Genomic DNA, 19220 nt, shown 5'->3' with positions numbered 1-19220 from the left:
TAGGACAGGGTCCCCCCTCAGGTCTTCCTGTTTCCCACAATCCCCAGTCCCGTGGCACTACATGTTGGCCACTGCAGTGTGCTGAGTACTTGCTCAGAATAAATGCAGATATTTGTAAACGTTAACTTATAAGTTGTCAGATATGGCCTCAGAGGAGCTGGTCTGAAGGGAGATTGACAAGTGAGGCCCCAAGACCTTTGGGAACAGAACCAGGAGAAATTATGAAGAAGGAAATTTTTAAAGATGGAGCCAGAAGATGCATTAAGCAAAATAAGGTGGAGGGACCAGAGTTCCTTTAAATCCCCTTTTATCCTTCTTCCTCACTCCCACACCCCCACAGGCAACTCTCTTAATGTGTACAGTGTATATGCATCTCTTGATTTGTTTGTGCTTTTGCAAAATGTTTATATTTCTTTTGCGTGGAAGTAGTTTTAACTTATGCAAATGGTATTAGGCTGTATATCTCCTTCTGTTTTTTTTTTCTTTTCCACCCAGCACTATGTTTCAGAGATCCATGCGAGCTCCTGAGTGCACATCTCATTTGTTGCTTCCAGTTGCTACATAATACTCCATGGTGTGCAGCCATGACATCCTATCCACCCACTCCCCCAAGGATGACACCCAGATGCTCCCTGTCACCAATGCAATACTGTCATGCACACCCCTACCATGCTCTCCTGGGCCTGTGTGAGGGGGAATGCCGGTACACAGGGTGTCAATAATTTTAGATCAGTAGTCCTGCTTGCTGTCCTGATACACTCCTCCCAGCAGAGCATTCACATTTTTAGACCCTCATGTCCCAGCCAGCACTTGGTGTTATACAGCTCTCTAACTTCTGCCAATCCAATAGTTATGAAATGATATCTTATTATTCCTTAATTTGCATCTCTCTGATTATTAATGAGTTGGAGCAACTCTTCATTGGCTTGTTGGTCTTTTAGGTTCTTTTGAGTGAGCTAACTATATTTAAGTGGCAGAAGGAAGATTAGTCCACAAAACTAACCTGGATTCTTGGAAAAGGGGAAGGGTTGGGAAGTCCTCAGACATAGGAACCAGGGATTCTCAGGCAACACTTCCAAGTGAAAAACGGCTTCAAGGTGAAGAGTTTGGGCCTGAACTATGAGGTTTTCCTTGAAAACCATCTTTGTATTTCCCCAGAAAACATAGAACAAAACATGGAAAACAGGATGACTCAGAAGGAAAGAATGAAGTCAGCCAGGAAGATGACTCTATATTCAGCCAGTCAAAGCACATTACCTGGAAACTTAAATAAATTGGATTCTATTAAGAGGAAGAACTTCTGTTCTTCAAAAGACACAGTTAAGAGACTGGGGAGGTGAGAAAATTTCATAGAAATATATGAAATGTACATATATGACAAGGAACTCAAATCCAGACTATATACATAACCTCTACAAATCAAAAAAAACAAAAGGCAAACTACTCAATAGAAATACGGGCAAAAGACTTGAACAAGCACTTCACGAAAGATGATATACAAATGGCCAATAACCATATGAAAATGTACTCCCACCTCCTTAGTAATCAGAAATACAAATTGAACCATCAGTGAGATACCACTAGACACCCACCAGAGTGGCTGAAATGAAAAATACAGACCATACCAAAGGTTGAGTGGAACATAAATTGGCACACCTCTTTTGACAACTGTTCAGCAATATCTTCTAAAGCTGCCCTTTGGGTATGCACACCATTTGAACCAATAATTCCATCCTAGGCATATATCCAACAGAAATGCATTCACCAAAATACATGTACGAGAGTGTTCATGGCATCACGATTCATGATATACATAAACTAGAAACTACCTAAAGGCCACCCAACAATAGAATGGATAAATAACTGTGATTTAGTCACATAATGAAATATGACACAGCAAAGAAAAATGAAAGAACTACCACTTCACACAGCAGTATAGATGAATTTCACAAACATGACGTTGAGTAGAAAGTAGCCAGGTACAAAAGAGTACATGTTATATTTATTTATGTACATTCGTATAAAGAACAAAAACATGGGGAATTAATTTATGGTGAAGTCAAGACAGCAAGTATCCTTGAGCAGGTATCAACTGGGATGGGACTTTGGGAGTGGGGGAAATGTTCTGTTTCTTGATCAGGGTGCTGATTACATGGACATGTTCAGTCTGAGAAGCGGCATGAAGATATATTCTTAGGATTTGTATTCTTTTCTGTCTATATGTTATACTTCAATGAAAAGTTCAAAACAATATTTCGCAGGTACCTACTGCCTCGCCCCAGCTGTATACTGACAAATCAGGAGTAGGAGACAGCCCGACAAGAAGCTACTGGCAACGGGCTGCGGAATCATCACGCACACGGGACAGATGCTCACGCTACCTTGTTTTGTGAGGGGAGTACAAGCTGAGCGCACAGCCAAGACATGCCTTGTGAGATTTCAGAGGAGAACCAGATACGCATGTCTAGGGCTTTATCGAGAACCGAGCCCTTTTCTGTATCTTATCCTGCTCATGCAGCTGAGTGAACTGAGTTCCCCAAAGGCAATGCTACTTGCCTGCAGCTACACTGCTAATAAATCCCAGAATTACACCTAGTCCTCAGGTCTCCTAGCTCAAGGATCTTTCCCTCAGGCCACACTGCCAGCTCTATCTGAGCTGGAGCAATCAGGGGAGACTCCCTAGGGGGGGGAACACATTACCCCGGATACTGAAGGATAGAGACAATTCAAAAGGGCAGCCAACGGAGGAAGCCCAAGTATGAGCTCTGGCAAGGAAATGCTGGGACCAGGAGCTCACCAATGTAGCAAGAACTCAGCTTTCTGCAGAGGAGCTGGTGGAGGTGCTCCTGGGAGACACACAGAATGGCCAGGGGAGTGCAGCCCGCTCCCCTAGCCTCACTCTCTTGCCCGTTCTGTGAAGCCCTAGGAGTCTCTCCTCCCAACAGCTCTCTGTGTCCCCAGATTTATTTTGCTTTCTTTCGCTAAATCAAACTTTATCAGACAGTTTTACTGTCAGCCGTTAAACCAAAATGTGTTTGTGCAACAGTAAACACCCCGTTACTGCAGGGAAGGATTACATAAACAACAGCGGAGACAGGCCTGACTCGCCGCCGTACCCAGGAGTCCATGATGCTCCCTGGGGCTGGAGGAGGGCAGGCAGGAGGACACTCCAGGGGCATCCCCCGGCCTGAGGGCCAGCAGGATGGCCCACACTCTTGCCTGGAGCATCCTCTCTCACCAGAATGGAATGGCTGGCAAACACTCCTCCAGCTAGAGGTATGCATGGTCCTCCAGCGATCTCAGAGGGGTACACAGACCCTCTCCAGAGCCCAGTGGAAGAGGGCAGATGGAGAGCGAAGGGGGGAAATGCTAGGCAGGGGTGGAGGGGGTTGGGTTTGGATTAGTACCTGGTGAGATAGGGCAGGCTGAGGGCTAAATGGGGTTGGAAAAAAGATGAAGGCCAGGGCTTCCCTGGTGGCGCAGTGGTTGAGAGTCCGCCTGCCGAGGCAAGGGACACAGGTTTGTGCCCCGGTCAGGGAAGATCCCACATGCCGCAGAGCGGCTGGGCCCGTGAACCATGGCCGCTGAGCCTGCGCGTCCGGAGCCTGTGCCCCGCTACGGGAGAGGCCACAACAGTGAGAGGCCCGCGTACCGCAAAAAAAAAAAAAAAAAAAAAGTTGAAGGCCAGAGGAGTAAAGAGAGGATTAGGACTGGCTGAGGAGAAAGAGGGTAAGGAAGAATGTGGCAGTGGAGCTGACTGCTAGGGTCTGAATTATTGGCCAAGGAACAAAGAGATTGAGGCCCATGGGGGCTTGGAGGTTTATACCAGCCTTGGGTGAGTGGCAGATTACTGGGATATCTGACCAGAGGCAGGGACCAGTGGGCAGAGTAAGCCAGCTGGGCTGTCCCTCTCACTGGATCTGCCCAAGGTCGTCAGACCTCCAGGCCTCCTGCCAAGGCACACTGCTCCCTCCATGTGTTCACAAGACCCTCTCATCATGGCTGCTTGCCGAGCCAGAGAGACACATGACATAAGCTGTCTAGGGGAACTTGAGAGATGGGATCTAAGGAGGCCCCAAGTGCCGGAGGGACACTAGGGACAGCTGGCGAGAAGATGAACAAATGGTTTACATTTTTGCCCCTACTGGGCACCAGGCACTGTGCTGGGAGCTTCTGTCCCACAGACATTATTTCGTTTTGAGTCTCACGCACTCTGGCTATATTTTTTCATTTCATCCTCACATCCAGTTTATGAGGCAGGTACTTTCATTACCCTCTTTTGGGGAAATCAAGACTCAGAGAGGTTGAGTTGCCTTGCTGGGGTCACATAGCTAGTAAATGACCAAGTCAGAATTGGAGCCCAGATCTCTCTAATGCCAAAGGCTGTGCTCTTCCTGTCTGAGTCTGTGCTAAGATGGTCTAGAGGAAGGGGTAGTGTAATTGGGGGTGGAGGGGAGTGGAAGAGGTCCACACACTCAGAACGGTTTGCCCTGGATACAGGACATGCAGAAGCCTCTGGTGAAGAAGAGAGAGAGAGGTCATCAGCCCCACTCATGACCCAACAAAGTTCTGGAAGCCACTGGAAGCCCTCCAGAGCCCCAGAAACCAAAGGCCATTCCAGGCTGAGAGTCTATACGGCACCAGCCCCAGCTTCCTGAAGTCCGGCCTGAAGCATTTTAACCTCAGAGGCTATATCTTTCTCTTCCCTCCAAGGTCCAGACCCCAAGCACCTCCTCACCCTTGCCTTTGGCCTTCTAAGCTACTCCGCAGGTACTTCATCTCCCCATCACCATCCCACCACCCCATCCCCCTACCCCCTACCACACACCGGCCCCACCAGCCAGGCCACAGCCCTGGAGCTTGAGGCCACACAACAGACGCCTAACACCTGAGGTTAGTGTGACCTCAGAGCCTTAGATCACTGGGGCTGCAAGTCCCCAGGTCACTGCAGTCTTTCTGCTCAGGCCCTGAGCACACACAGGCTATTGACTTCACTGACAATCTAGTCCCTTCTGAGGAAACCAAGGAATCCAGCAAGCTCGGATCCTAGGGTCTGCACCGGTACCTAGGGCCACAGACATCAGGATTCTATTTAGTAGAACCACAAGGTAGGATTCAAGCGGGGAGGCCCAGTATCCCATGCTCAGAAGGGTCCATGCTTGGTTTAATGCTCTGTGGTCGCTGGCTTGAAATTCTTAATTTTTTTTTAACAAGGAGCTCTGCATTCTTCTTTTGCACTGAGCCCTGAAAATTGTATAACTTGCCCTGCTCAACAGCACTGGGCCCTCTTCTTGGGTCCTCTGGGCCAATTCCAGATGTAGGAAGCCTGGTGTGGGCAGGACCGCCTCCCCAAGCTGGACACTGCTAGCCCAGAGGGCAAATCGGCGCTGGCCCAGGGAAGGGCACAGTTAGATCGTTCTGTGGATTTCTGGTATCTGGGACCCTGGGGCCAGCGAGAGGAGAGGAAAGAGGTTGTCGTGTAGGCAAGAGGGTGGGAGAAAAGAAAGATGACTTCCAGGAACTATAGCCAAGGGAGCTGGGAAAATGAAATAATCAGAGGTCCGGGGAGCTCATCCCCCAGGGGTCCTGGAACTGCGGCAGCATGGCCAGCCACAGGCACAGAGTCTGAGGCAGCCTATCAGAGAAGTTAGGCACTTGGGGTTCAAGTCCTACTCTGCCACTCAGTAGGTGTGATCTTGCTTCACGCAAGCTCTGTTTCCTCATTTGTAAAATAAAAATAATACTTACTGAGCAGAGGGAAAATTAGAGACAATGTAAGTCAGGAACAACTCCTCAAATGCCTGTCACATGTGAGGGAGTGTCCTGGGCACGCTATATATCCCTTGGGAGGCCTTATTTAATCCTCAGTGTCAACCTATGAGGTAGATATTGAGGCATAGAGAGCAGACCCTGCTCAAGGTCCCAGGGCAGGTGAGAAGCAGTGCTGACGTGTGAAGGCAGTTTCGTGATACTCCAAGCCTTCTGGGTGCCACCGCCCCGCCCTGTCAGGCTGAGCTAGGAATGTGGGTGCGGGTTTAGTCACACGGATTTGTCAGTGAAAAAAGTGTTCCAAGGGTAGATGACATCAAGGAGGTTCTTCCACGAACTATCATTTAAAATCCTTCTTTCGGAAAAAGAAAAAAAATTCCTTTTTCTAAAAGGAAAAGTATAATTAGAGACCATCTCTGCTGTCTCCATGGAGCCTGCCCCACCTCCCCACAATCCGCCACCCCATCTGAGACAGAATTGAACGGAGGTTGCCATCATGTCTGGAGTGAAGGATGCTGGGATGCCTGCCAGCCACCCAGGCTCTCCCATAATCCCATTGTACTTACTGGCTTTTTTTTTCTAACATTTTATGGGATTGTACGCGGTGAAAGTGAAAAAACTGTTAAGTAGGTAGCTTGATGAATTTTCACAAATCAAACACACAAGGTAACCAACATCAAGAAAACAGGACATTCCCAGCATCCCAGAAACCCCTCTCCTATTCCCTTGGAATATTGACCCTACCCCACCCCCCGAAGGCTGACTTACAACACCACTGATTAGTTTTACCTATTTTAAAATTTATATTAAAAAAATTTATATAAAGGTAACCAACCCATACATACTCTTCTGCGTCTGGCCTTTTTGCTTACTATTAGAGTTGTGAGTCATCTATATTTTTCCATGTACACAACTGCAGTTCATTGATTCACACTTTTGTATAATATTCCTTTGTATGAATAAGCCACAATTTACCTATTCTGGGCATTTGAGTAGTTTCCAATCACTTAGAGGTTTTTAAATATTGTATCTTGTGATTTTGAATAACTAGATGTCAGGCTCTCCAAAAATCTCTGTAAAAAGTAAGGTTTTGTTTTATTACTGATGGATTTTTTTAAACAAGGATTTAAGATTTCTCTTCTGTGAAGTTAAAGTATCACAACCAATTTGTGTGATAGTTTCACCTCTAATAGGAGTCTTAGAGAAATTATACCTTGGAATAAATACACGGGTTAAATTCTACAAGGCATCCCACTGAACCTTCTCTTAGAGCCAATTACAGTTTCAAGAAAATTTTGAGACTTCAAGTTAGCAAATTATTTTATGAGAGAGATGGACAAAAGAGCATGATAAGAAAAAAGCTTTGCATAAAATGTCCCTCATTCCAAAGAAGACCTCGCAAATGCTTTGCCATTTTTTTCCAAAAATATGGGAGACACAAATATGACTTAAATGGCTAAAATAATTTTCCTCTCTTCTATTGCAGTCATAAGAGGGTGGGGTGGAGGAAGTAAGTGACACATAAAAACACAATAAATTATTAATTTCCCTTGCCATGAATTTCTCCATGAATTTCTCAGTTGCCATAAATGAAAGTAGTTATATTACTGAAAATGCCTGCAAATTCATTTGTCCAAATCACTGAAATTTTAATGATTACTCCAGACTTTTTTTTTTTTTAACTAACTATTCATTACAGGAGCTGACATTTTGAATTGCTAAAGTGATGCATTAAGAATGCTGAAAACAATGGAGGAAGAGTTGGAAATGAGTCTGGACCAGTGGTCAGGGCTCAGATTACACAGAGCTGTAAGTAACAGGAGCTTGGATGCTCACTTACCTATGACTATGGACCAATTTCTACATTTTTAAAAGAAAAGAAATAAAATGTCCATATACATTTTAAACTTCTTCAAATTAGTTTACCAGGCAAAAAATATGTTTTCCTCTCATTGTTTAAATCAATGTGATCTTTCAAGTGTAAATTCGGTCTTCTGAAAGCTTGCCACAGAAGGGTTTGAGCCACTTTTTAATTTTCTCTGTTTAATTAAAAATCATATCCAAGATTTATCATTGCGGGAAACTGAGTGAAAGACACATGAGCCTTTGTACATGTTTCTGCAACTTCCTGTGAGTCTATAATTATTTCAAAACTTAAAAGTTGAAAAATAATAACATTAAAATAGTAAAGAACTCGGATTCCCTGGTTGCACAGTGGTTAAGAATCCGCCTTCCAATGCAGGGGACACGGGTTCGAGCCCTGGTCCGGGAAGATCCCACATGCCGCACAGCAACTAAGCCCGTGCACCACAACTACTGAGCCCGCCCGCCGCAACTACTGAAGCCCGCGCGCCTAGAGCCAGTACTCCACAACAAGAGAAGCCACCGCAATGAGAAGCCAGCGCACCGCAATGAAGAGTAGCCCCTGCTCGCCGCAACAGAAAGCCCGTGCGCAGCAACGAAGACCCAACACAGCCCAAAATAAATAAATAAATTGATTAATTAAAAAAGAAAATAGTAACGAACTCTGTTGGTTTGGAGTTTGATTTGTTTAACCCTGCCTTCAGGCACCATCCGAGTGCTCACGTGGCGTTTTGGAGACACTGAAGCTGGGAACCTTTCCTTTCCACAAGTTTATCATTCCAGACGGCAATATAGAAACATAGCCTCCAACAAATGACTCCAAATTACAGACATTTGTAGCCATTCAAGACTTAGAGTTTGTAAAATGTCTACTTTCCTTCCATTTGAAACCTTTGGTGGGGGGACGGGGTGGGTAGCAGTGGGAAAGAAGCCTTTTTAGATACTTTTCTCCCCAAAATTGAATACACTGAAAGGTCGGGCCTTGCTCTACATTCTGTGTGCATTTTTGGTTTGATTTACGTCTGCGAGTAGAGTTTTTTTCTTCTTCCGTAACTACGTTTCAAACACAAGTATGGAGTTGTGTTAACAAACGTTCATTTAAGCAGTCTGAGTTTGCAACTGACGGGAAAAAAATTTTCTCAATATTGAAAATTTGCTAAAAATTGTCAAAAATAGTGTCATCTTTTTGTTTGGGGGCCGTTAGCAAGGGTGCTGCCTGGAGATCCCTCAGAGTCCCTCAGGTGACGCCCCCACTTCATTCAGTACCTCAGTAAAAGAGCCTCCATCTACGTGCTGGGCACCAGATGAGCTGCCCGGAGCAGCAATTATGTTGAGACCGCATTCCAGCTCTGTCCCATGCCTTTCAGGACAGAAACTGGGTGTTCTACTGGCCTCTCAGCAACAAACTCAGATAACCAAAATTCTCAGAAGCAGCTATGGAAACAAGAGATCCAATTTATTAAATTAATATGGGATCGACCCCTCACTCCCTCAACAGGAACCAGAATACTTAAATTCCCAGCCAAATCCACCAACTGGGTATGCAAGGGCAAGGAAGTGGTTCAGAGTTGGGGACCTCAGTGTCCAATGGCCTAGGTTCAAATCCCAGCTCTCACTTACTACCTACGTGATGTTGGGGAAATGAATTAGCCTCTGTACCTCCATTCCATCATCTGCAATATAAAGGTAATAATAGTCACTGATAGCATGAGTTATTGTGAAGATCAAATGAGAGAATGTATTAAAGGGCTTAGAAGAATGTTCTCTATTGTGCTTAGAAAGTGTTCTTTATTAACTAGAATTATTCACCAGAAGGCTGCTTGGTGAGCTCAGAATCAAAGCAAAGGGCAGTTAAGGTGATAGTTCCCCTTAGCTTAGGAGATGCCTGGGAAACAACTCTCACCCAGCAAAACAATGGACATTGTCTGGTCACCAGGCTGCTCCCAATCTTCACATTTTATACTTCCCTCCCCCGGGCCAGGTTGGAGAAGCCTGACGCGTCTTGTTTTTCTAAACTCCCTTTTCTGTGGGAACCACCTCTTGTCTGTTGGTCCATTTTTTCCCTTCTGTTTAAAATGCATTGAGATTGTTCTTCCCACATTCCTAGTAGACATTGCATCTCCACCCCACCCCCACCCAGCCCAGTGTTGATTCAATTAGAACCACTCTCTGAGCTCCAGCTGGGGCGCCCCAGGTCAGAGCCCATCTGCAGAAATCACATTACCTTCCCTATGAATCACAACCCATCATTTCGTATTGGTGTCAGCAAGATTTAAACCTTTCACTAAGAGCTACACATGCATTTCACAGTTGTATAGTTCCTGCCTTTTTTGTTTTGTTTTGTTTTCCTTAGCATAATTAAGTTCAGGGCACATGTAATTTTATTTTAGGTTCCATTACTTTATTTGCCTCTCACGATGGAAACTATATATATATGTTTGCATACTTTTTAACTTGACAGGTAAACATGCTGAGGGAGCTCACATTAACTCCTTTGATCTGTTTTCTTGCTTAGCTGAAAGCCGACTACTTCCATTCTGAACATCATGCTTTCAGATGACTGGCCTTGGAAATCCCCTGTTCTGGGCATATAGCTATTGACTTGACATTTCTCCCCTGACTGCCAAAAGCACCTTACATTCAATATATGTAAGATTAAACTCATAATCTTATCCCCAAACTAGGTCTTCTTCCAGGCCCTTCATCTGAGTGATGGCGCCTTCATCTATGCATGTGGATAAGCCTGGACCCTAGAGCCCATTCTTGACACTTCCTCTCCCTCATCTGCCATATGCAATTCATCTCAGAATTTCAGCTCCGGAACATCCCCTGAATCCACCCACTTCTCTCCATCTCTAATACTCTCAACCCTAGTCAAAGCCACTTTTGTTTCTGAGCTAGACCATGACTGTAGCCTCCTGACTGGTCGCTCTGCATTCTTTCCTGATGCTCTAAGTCTCCTACTGATGAAGGAGGCATGTTCTGTTTGCCAGATTGTCTAGATATAGTTTCTAACCATGGTACACATCAAATCACCAAACAACCTTGCTAAAATGCAGCATCCGCCTGTGGAAATTCTAATGCATTATGTTTTGAATGGGATTCCAGAATCTGTAGCAAGTACCTTAAAGTGATTCTGACGCAGCTAGTCTATGAATTAGACTACAGCTCACCATTTGGGGGTCATTGGCTGCAGCTCACCAGCACCATACTTGGCCCATTTAGAAAGAGTCAAATATGTTTCCTCCACGAATCAAGGGATGAGGACTAATCTGACAAATATTCCTTGAGTCCCCAGGCTGTTCAGGCACTAGGGATACAGTAGTGAATAAAACAGGCAAAAATCCCTGTCTTTGATGTAGAGACAGACTTGTGATTGTCAAAGGGGAAAGAGAGGGAGAAGGGTTGGATTAGGAGTTTGGGACTAGCAGATGCAAACTAGTGTATATAGAATGGATAAACAACAAGGTCCTACTGTATAGCACAGGGAACTATATTCAATATCCTGTAATAAACCATAATGGAAAAGAATATATATATACATATGTATGTATAACTGAATCACTTTGTAAACCAGAAACTAACACAACATTTCAATTTTTAAAATCCCTGTCTTCATGGAGCTTACGTTCTTGTAGTAGGAGACAAACAAAACAAAAAAATAAGATAAACAACAAGATCCTACTGCATAGCACAGGGAAATATACTCAATATCCTGTCATAAACCATAATGGAAAAGAATACGAAAAAGAATGTACATATATATATATATATATATATATATATATCTGAATCACTTTGCTTTATGCTAGAAATTATCACAACATTGTGAATCAATTATATTTTGATAAAATAAATTAAAAATAAAAAATAAATTAATTAAACATATAGAAAGTTAGATGGCAATAAGTGCTCTGGAAAAAATAAAGCAAGTTGAAGGATGGGGGGATAGAACTGTGGAGGGAGGGGCAGGTCACCATTCAGAATAGGATGGTCAGGGAAGTCCTCCCTGAGAAAGTGGCAGTCGAGTAAAGACTTGAAGGAGAAGAGGAGAGGAGAGTAAGCCATTCAGATAATTGCAGGAAGCTCTTTCCTAGATGAACTCTAGAAGGAGCAAGCAAATTTTGCTTTTCCAGCATTCTCCAGAAGAAAGATATTCTCTGCAGATCCCGTGTTCACACTCTTGGTCCTCAACTCCAGACTGGAGAAGATATTCCCAATAAAATGCGGTATTTCTCACCTCTGTGTCATTGCTCAAGTGTTCCCTCTGCCTGGAAACCTGCTCAGGACCCCTCAGCTTTGAAGCTTCACTAACTCAGCCCTTTATGCTCCACCATATCTGTACATACTTCTACCACAGCAACGAAGATACAGTATTGTTTTTTCTGGTTTATATTCTTGCCTACACCCCCTTCCTAGACCAGACTTCAGGCTGTTTGTTATTATCTATTGTAGTATCCTTAGTGCATAGCAAAGCATTGGTCCAGAGGCGATTCTTAGAAAGTGTTAAGTTCAGAAAAGAAAGAGAGAAGGAGGGAGGAAGGGAAGAGGATGGAAGGAAAGAAGGAAGACCCAACTTCATGTTAAATGCGGGGATAGGTATTACACAGTGGTCAGCAAACCAGGACTCCTACCAACCAGTCCTATGGAGAGCAACACCCTCATTCTTCTACCATCCTTCAGTAGTCTCTCTGGAATTGCCTTCAGGTGCAGGTGAGTGATCAGAAGACATGGTAATAATAATAATAGCTGTCACCTGCCAGAGGTATGCTATGTGCCAGGCTCCACACTAAATCCTTTACACGCATTACTGCATCACCTCGTTTAATCCTCACAACAGCTCTAGGAGGTAGATACAGTTACCATCCCTATTTCACAAGTAAGGCGGCCAGTGTCTTGCCCAAGGTGAGTGATGGAGTCAATACTCACATCTAGGGAGTGTGACACTAGAGCCCATCTGTTTCATTTCTGTTTCTGAGTCAACTAAGCAATAACTTCAAGGGGACCCAAGTTCTGGGTTGGGAAGCTGGGGAGCGCAGGTGAAAAAGAGAGGAGGAAGGATGGTCTGGGCCAGAAGAGAGTCCTGCTGTTAGAGAGAGAGGGTAGGTAGGTGGAGCAGGTGGAAGTCCAGGGCTTCAGAACCCCGGAGCGCTCTCGGGAGCTGAGAGGCTCTTCCATGAAGCTCTACCCAGAACAGAGGAAATGAGGCTGAGAATCCTCTGAGGGAATTGGGGGAGGGCAGGTGGACTTGAAAGTGGATTGAGCAGGGATCCAAAATTCAGGAGGCCACAAATGGACCTGGGGGTCTTGGACCTCCAGGGAAGGTCATCAAGGCTGCCCACTGGCCGGGGTTCCCCATTACACAGTTCCAGGGGCATCATTCATACTGGGCTGGAAGAGGAGTTTTCTCCACTGCATCGATACACTAAAAGGAAGTATATTTGATCCCTGTGTCCACAGGACTCTCTCACCCATTCCACAGGGTCTCCCCAGCAGCTCTGTCCTCCTCTACCCTACTCTCATCCCACATACCCCCTACCCCCAAGAAAACCTCCTTCCACTGGACCTCTCTGCTACCTGAAAAACAAAATTTAACTCTGAGGAAATTGAGGCACAGGGCCCTGGGTTAAGGGAGAAAACAACACGGAAGAGGTAAAAGGGAGAGAGGTGAGGGGTCCAGCTTGAGCCCAGGCAGGGCCTCTGCTTCTGGAAGCTCTGGAGAAACTTGACACCAAGGCCAGGTCCGGAGCCAGGGCGGGGGAGGGAGTAAACCATCCTCCCGGAGCAGGAAGTGAGGGAGAGAGAGAGTGAGCTGGAGAAGCTCTGTTTTCTTTGGCCTCTGCCAGCCCGGAGAGGGAGAGGGAGAAAGGCCAGAGGGAGGAGGATGGGGCTGGAGGAAAGATCTGTCTTTGTGTCCTACCCTCTCCCAGGAGGCAGAGGCTGGAGGTGGGGAGGGGTAGGATGGAGGGCACCCAGGCCAGGCCAGGGTTTCTCCCCGTCTGCTCCCTGTGAGATGTGCAAGGGAACTGGGGCCATAGGACCCTGGGATCAGAGGCCCTTCAGATCCCAGTGGGTGTGCTGAGAGTGGGAGGGCTGGAGGCGGGGAGACAGAGTGTTAGTGTGTCGGAGGGATGGGACTGGCCCAAAAGCACAACCAGAACACTGGCCCTGCCTTCTCTCCAGCCTTGACCTCCTAGGGCTCCCCCCAAAAGGCCTTGATCTTGTGCATTGCTCTTTCCACCAAACAGAGGCTGAGGGGTGGGGGTCATCCTGGGAAAAGCTCCAGGCTTAGGCAGGCTGGGGTACCCCCTCAGAAGGCAGACTTGCAGAGTCCTAGTGTGACTCCTGAGTGCATGGTGGGATGTAGACAGAGGTAGCCATTCTGCTCCCAACAGAAAGGCCTCCTCAAGGGCAACTCCATCCCTAACTGTAATTCTCCCAGGGCCTTCCTTCCTAAATGTCATCCAAACCTCAAACTCGGTGCTAACACCCAGACCTCCCAGGAACCCCAAAGCAGTCTCAACCCAAACACTATTCAAAACTGCTGAATTTAACCCCATATCTTAATCCTCATCCGAAACCTTACTGTAGCCCCGACTCCAGACTCTCATCCTGATCGTTGTAAATCATAAGCCTGGCCCAGAGGTGTCTGTGGTGGGGTGGGAATTACCAAACAGAGTTAACATGCGTGGAGCATTTATGAGGTGTTAGGCACTGTAACCGGTTTTTTCTATTTCTTGTTTCGTTTAATTAATACCAACTCAACGCCTTAGGCATTACTATTACTACCTTTTTTATTTTTTTTTTTTGCGGTAATGCGGGCTTCTCACTGTTGTGGCCTCTCCCGTTGCGGAGCACAGGCTCCGGACGCGCAGGCTCAGCGGCCATGGCTCACGGGCCCAGCCGCTCCGCGGCATGTGGGATCTTCCCGGACCGGGGCACAAACCCGCGTCCCTTGCATTGGCAGGTGGACTCTCAACCACTGCGCCACCAGGGAAGCCCTATTACTACTGTTTTTACAGATAAGAAAACCAAGGCTCAGAAAGATCAGGCTAGTTACTCAGGTGAAGTACCACCAACCCTGGATGTGATTGGAGTCACTGCTCCCATCAGGATTATCTCACAGGGGAAGTATGGGACCTCAACTGGTCTATCTTCTGTCCGCATGAGGAAGGTTATGGCCGTTCTAGAAGCCAAACCAACTCCCATCAGATGAGATACAGATGAGGGTGTCTGCTCGGCTACTGAGTGAAAGTGGGCTGTGAGGTCGCAGAGCCTGGAAACCCACTGCAGAGTGACAAAAGGTTCATAGCATAGGTGGGAAGATTTGATCCAGGAAAGCAACCCCAGACCTGTTAACTCCCAGCTCTACAGAACCACTGAGACCCTCCACCACGGCCCTCATGCCACCACTGTGGGGTGCTCTTCCGAATCAGCCAGCTGTAACTTGGGCTCAGCTAATATTCTGATTCATCCTGAGGAGTGTGCCAGGCAAAATGCCACTCTAAATCACAAGGTCCTTCCAGAACACAGTAGGGGGGACCCTGGATCAGGACAGGTATGATGGCCCTCTAAGCACAGAGGATGATCCCTGTCTCACACACACACACACACACACACACACACACACACACACACTTACAGATGGGCTCGTTCATACTCTCACACACTCTCCCATTCAGGACCTCTCCGGTTTCTTTTCTCTTCCCCGAACTTTATGTCTTCTCTAGTCCAGTGAGGGGAGCCAATAGGGGGTCTACCTCCCTCATCCTACAGGACCTCACTCAGGTAGACACTGGCCTGCAGGGTTCCCAGGACATCAGCAGGTCTGGGCCAGACCAGAGGGTAGGAATTGGCTCTCTGGAGTCCTCTATCCCCTTCTGGGTCAGGCTTTTTGTCTGGGTTTTCATGGCCAGGGTGTCTGTCCCACCATGAAGGACCACAGCAAGAAATGCTCTGTGTGTCCCACCCCCATCCCCACCACTCTCCAGCAGTCTTGAGAAGGTGACCCAGCCGGGGAACTCTAGCCACCAAAAAGCCAGCTGGGAGACCCAGCCTGTGGCCCAAGGTGCTCTGGCTTAAAAGCCAGACGTCCTCTCCTGGATACTCCTGGCCTGTAAGCACGGAACATCTTGACCACACAACCCTTGCCCCTAGTGTTGCACGTTGACATTACCTGGAGCCTTTCCACACCAGTCCAGGGATCCCTGAGACAGCCCAGGAGGCCCCCCAAAGCACCTGCACCCAGTCCCATCTTGTTTTCCCTCCCTCCCCACATTCATCTCCCACTCAAATGCAGCATGCATGGTCTTTCTCTTCTGACACCACCCCCAGTGTCATTTGGGAACCATAACCCAGACTCAGTAAGAATCATAAGTATAATTAGCTCCTGGAGGAGAGGGGCCAGTGGCATAGGCAGAGTCAGACTGGGGGAGGGTGGGAGCCTGGGGAGGGAGGTGTGAGGCTCTGGTGCGATTCCTCCCCAGCTGTCTCTGCCTGGAATCAAAGAGCCAGGAATCCATGACTGCAGAGAGGTGGGAGCCGCTGCCCCCGACCGAAGCCCATCAGAACAGCTCTTCTGGGCCTGGTGACATGGAGTCCTCCCCAGCCCTCCCCCAGAAACTGACAGCTCCTGGGGCTGGGAATCCACCAGGCACAGATCCCCTCCAGATTCCACAGATGCAGATAAAAGTCAGAATAGAAAGAACCAGCTCTGAGAGGGGCGGATACAGATGTGGCCATCAGAGCCCCAGATGTGGCTCAGCCATGGCTGCTGCCAGGACTGCTGTGGCTATGAACAGGAATGCAGACCCAGATGGGAATGGGGATGGGGGCCAGAGGAGGGGACAATGCACAAAGTTGCTCCAGGAGGGTTGCAGCTCTGAGAAGGAGAGAGGTCTAGTGGCTGACTTTGCAGAAAGATTCAGCCTGGTCCGGGGGCAAATAGATTCTTGCAGATGAATCCTCCACCCTCATCCACCCCAAGCCTGCTACCCTCATTCTACACTCCCCTCCTATTCCTGACGCCCTTCTCCTACCTCCGCCTCTAGCCGCAGGATCAGCTTCACTGATGGTGACCCTGGGGTCCTCCTTGGGTACCTCCTGCCGCAGAGGGGAGGGCAGCAATGCTGCCTCTGCGTCTGTCTCTGGGAAATGGAGGGACATGTCAGTGTCAGCCCGGCAGGTCAGCCTCTGTCCTAAGCCCCGCTAATACCCAGCATTCCAGGTGCCATAAAGACGAAGGGGCCCACGGCCCTGCTCATGAACACCGCCAGCGATAAAGCTCCCTATGCCATCACTCACGAGGCCCATTTACTTCCCACTTGATTTTGAACGTTCATCTCAAGAGACGTTCGCAAATCGCTAACAGCAGGAAGGTTGCAGAATATAATCGGTGCCTTCTAGGCCTTGCCCCTCTGACAGAGCACCTCCAGGGAGCCGCCTGCCAGTGAGTGGAAGAATCAGGAGGCCGCAGGCAGCCAGCAGAGGCTACGTGGGAAGGGGCCGGGGAGTTCCACTTTGCCCAGCCCCCGCCTTTGGGTGAGCTTGGCCTGTACCCCAGCCAGGCCCCATCCAGGTCCTGTTTGCCAAAATAAGGAGACCAGCCCACGCTCAGCTATTCTGGGAGGATTAGCTATCTCAACACAGAACATCTCTCCTAGGCAGGAAGTTTTCTTTAAATAGACCCTCACATTGCAGGATGGGCCATCGCCTTTGGTCAAGCCTTGGGGGAGGGGAGGGGAAGGAAGAAAGCTGTCACTGTCCTCTCTTAAGGAGCCAGAGCGGCAGCTCCGGAATGGCCGGGTCCCCCCACCCCGGCACTTCTCTGGCATCCCGTTCATCTGCAGCTTTGGGATCCACTGGCCTCTGAGTGGAAATTTTAGGACTGGGTCCCTCAGCATCACTCTGTCCCTTCGATGATCTCCAGGGATAGCCTAGTGCGTTTACCACAGAAGCAAAATCTCTTTTAGAAAAATTCACCCCCTTCTTCCAGTCTCCTCGAAAGAGCCAGACTAATACTTCCTAAGTACCTACTGTGTGCCTCACAGGCTTGAACGCATCTAATTTCATCTTGACAACTCTGCAAGTGTAGAAACAACACCATCCTCTTAAACATGAGGGAACAGCCTCAGAGAGGAAGAAATAATTCACCTGAGGTCACACAGCTACTAGACAATGGGGCAGGGGCAGGACTCGAACTCAGGTCTGAGTCCCCGACCTGCGCTTTCTCTTCCACGTCACACTCCACCTGAGAAGGCAGGAGGCTGGACCCTGAGTGGGCAGAGGAAAGAGACAGAGAGGCTCACACAGCACCTCCCTCACAGTCACGCTCCAGCTGCGACTCACCTGGCTGCCTTCCTGACGCGTAAGCATCCGGCTTCACACCTGGACTCACAAATCGTCCCACAACCCAGCAAGCTGCGGGGTAGCCATCGCTTCCCCTTCCTTCACCAGAGGGGAGTAAATGGCTTTTAGAGTTCCACCTGGAATTTAGAGATTGGTAAGGATTGTCAGTGTCAAATGGGTTTAAGTCAAGGCAGACTCCAGGGAAGAGAGGGGACTGTGGCCCGTTCACAAAGAAGTGAAATTCTTTGTGCAGAAAGGAGGGAGAAGAAAGCCCCAGAACAGTGAAGGGATGGATCAAAGGTTGGAGAACTGGGCCCATCACGGCGGGGAGGGAGTGGGAGCGCCAGGAATGACACACACTCCGTGGGGCTCAGTGGCCATCTGCAGTTCTCCCATCCAGAGCCCCGAATCCCCAGATCCCCGCGGGGGCCGCAGCAGCCCTCCTCACGCGGTCTACTCCGCATTCCTCACATTCTTTACGCTCAATTAAGGAGAAATAATCAGGGGAGTAAGCAAGGCCGCAGCAGGGCGGCCATGCCCCATACTGGCGTCATCACGTGTGCGGAAACAGCCCGCCTCGGTCAAGCCAAACCGGAGCTGGGACCCAGGGGCCTTCGGGGGAATGAGGAAGGCAAGTGATGAGGACAAAGGTGTCTCTCTGTGCCGCACAGAGACAAAAGAGGGTGAAGGAAGTGGGAAGGGAGTGGAAGCAGGAAAGAAAAGGAGACAGAAGGCCAGGTCAGAGCAGAGGGGAGGTGTGCAGCTGGAAGACCTCAGCCATCCTTTTCTTAACCGTGGCATTGCTTTACCACAATCACAACATTGTGTCCACATCACCATCCTTCACCATCATCAGATGCCCTTTGAGACGGTCCTGGATGCATAGACGGTTGTTGCCTTCACCAGTTAGTGGCATGTCATAAGAATAGTACCTCCCTGTGACCTTTAAAACTTTCTGCCCATAGTCTGCAGGGGACGCCATTCTTGACCCCAGTGGAATCTGCGCGTCTTTTCCTCCACTTGGACCCAACAGGCCTGGTCAGTCAAGCAAAATCGTACTTCCACAAGCCTCTATCCGAGGGCTGCCTCCACCCCGCTCCCAAGCCCCACTCCCACAAAAGCACCCCCCCCCCGACATCCCCAGCAGACCCAGAGTCTCCTCTGGGTTCCTCCTTCGCTGGTACATGGAACCAGGACAGACCTTATGCTGTTTTGTAATTTTAGGCATGTTTGTCTACATC

General features: G+C 48.1%; 1 protein-coding gene across 1 annotated transcript in view; it reads right to left on the bottom strand.

Moving 5' to 3' along the window:
- The window catches only part of LOC307196042 (uncharacterized protein), a gene marked incomplete at its 3' end in the record, with an annotated part of 35913 nt that extends 17312 nt beyond the window's left edge, over positions 1–18601 (bottom strand). The window contains exons 1-2 of the mRNA XM_079940772.1: positions 17980–18601; positions 16671–16778 (exon numbers count right to left, since the gene is read on the bottom strand). Coding sequence (XP_079796898.1) covers positions 16671–16778; positions 17980–18298 — 427 coding nt within the window. The 5' untranslated portion in view covers positions 18299–18601. The remainder of the gene's footprint in view (positions 1–16670; positions 16779–17979) is intronic.
- Positions 18602–19220: the final 619 nt, after the last annotated feature.

Source organism: Stenella coeruleoalba (assembly GCF_951394435.1).
Source record: "Stenella coeruleoalba genome assembly, chromosome: 13".
In the NCBI taxonomy this organism is placed as follows: domain Eukaryota; kingdom Metazoa; phylum Chordata; class Mammalia; order Artiodactyla; family Delphinidae; genus Stenella; species Stenella coeruleoalba.
The sequence above is the reverse complement of the archived record's forward strand: the minus strand, read 5'-3'. Positions and strand labels throughout refer to the sequence as shown.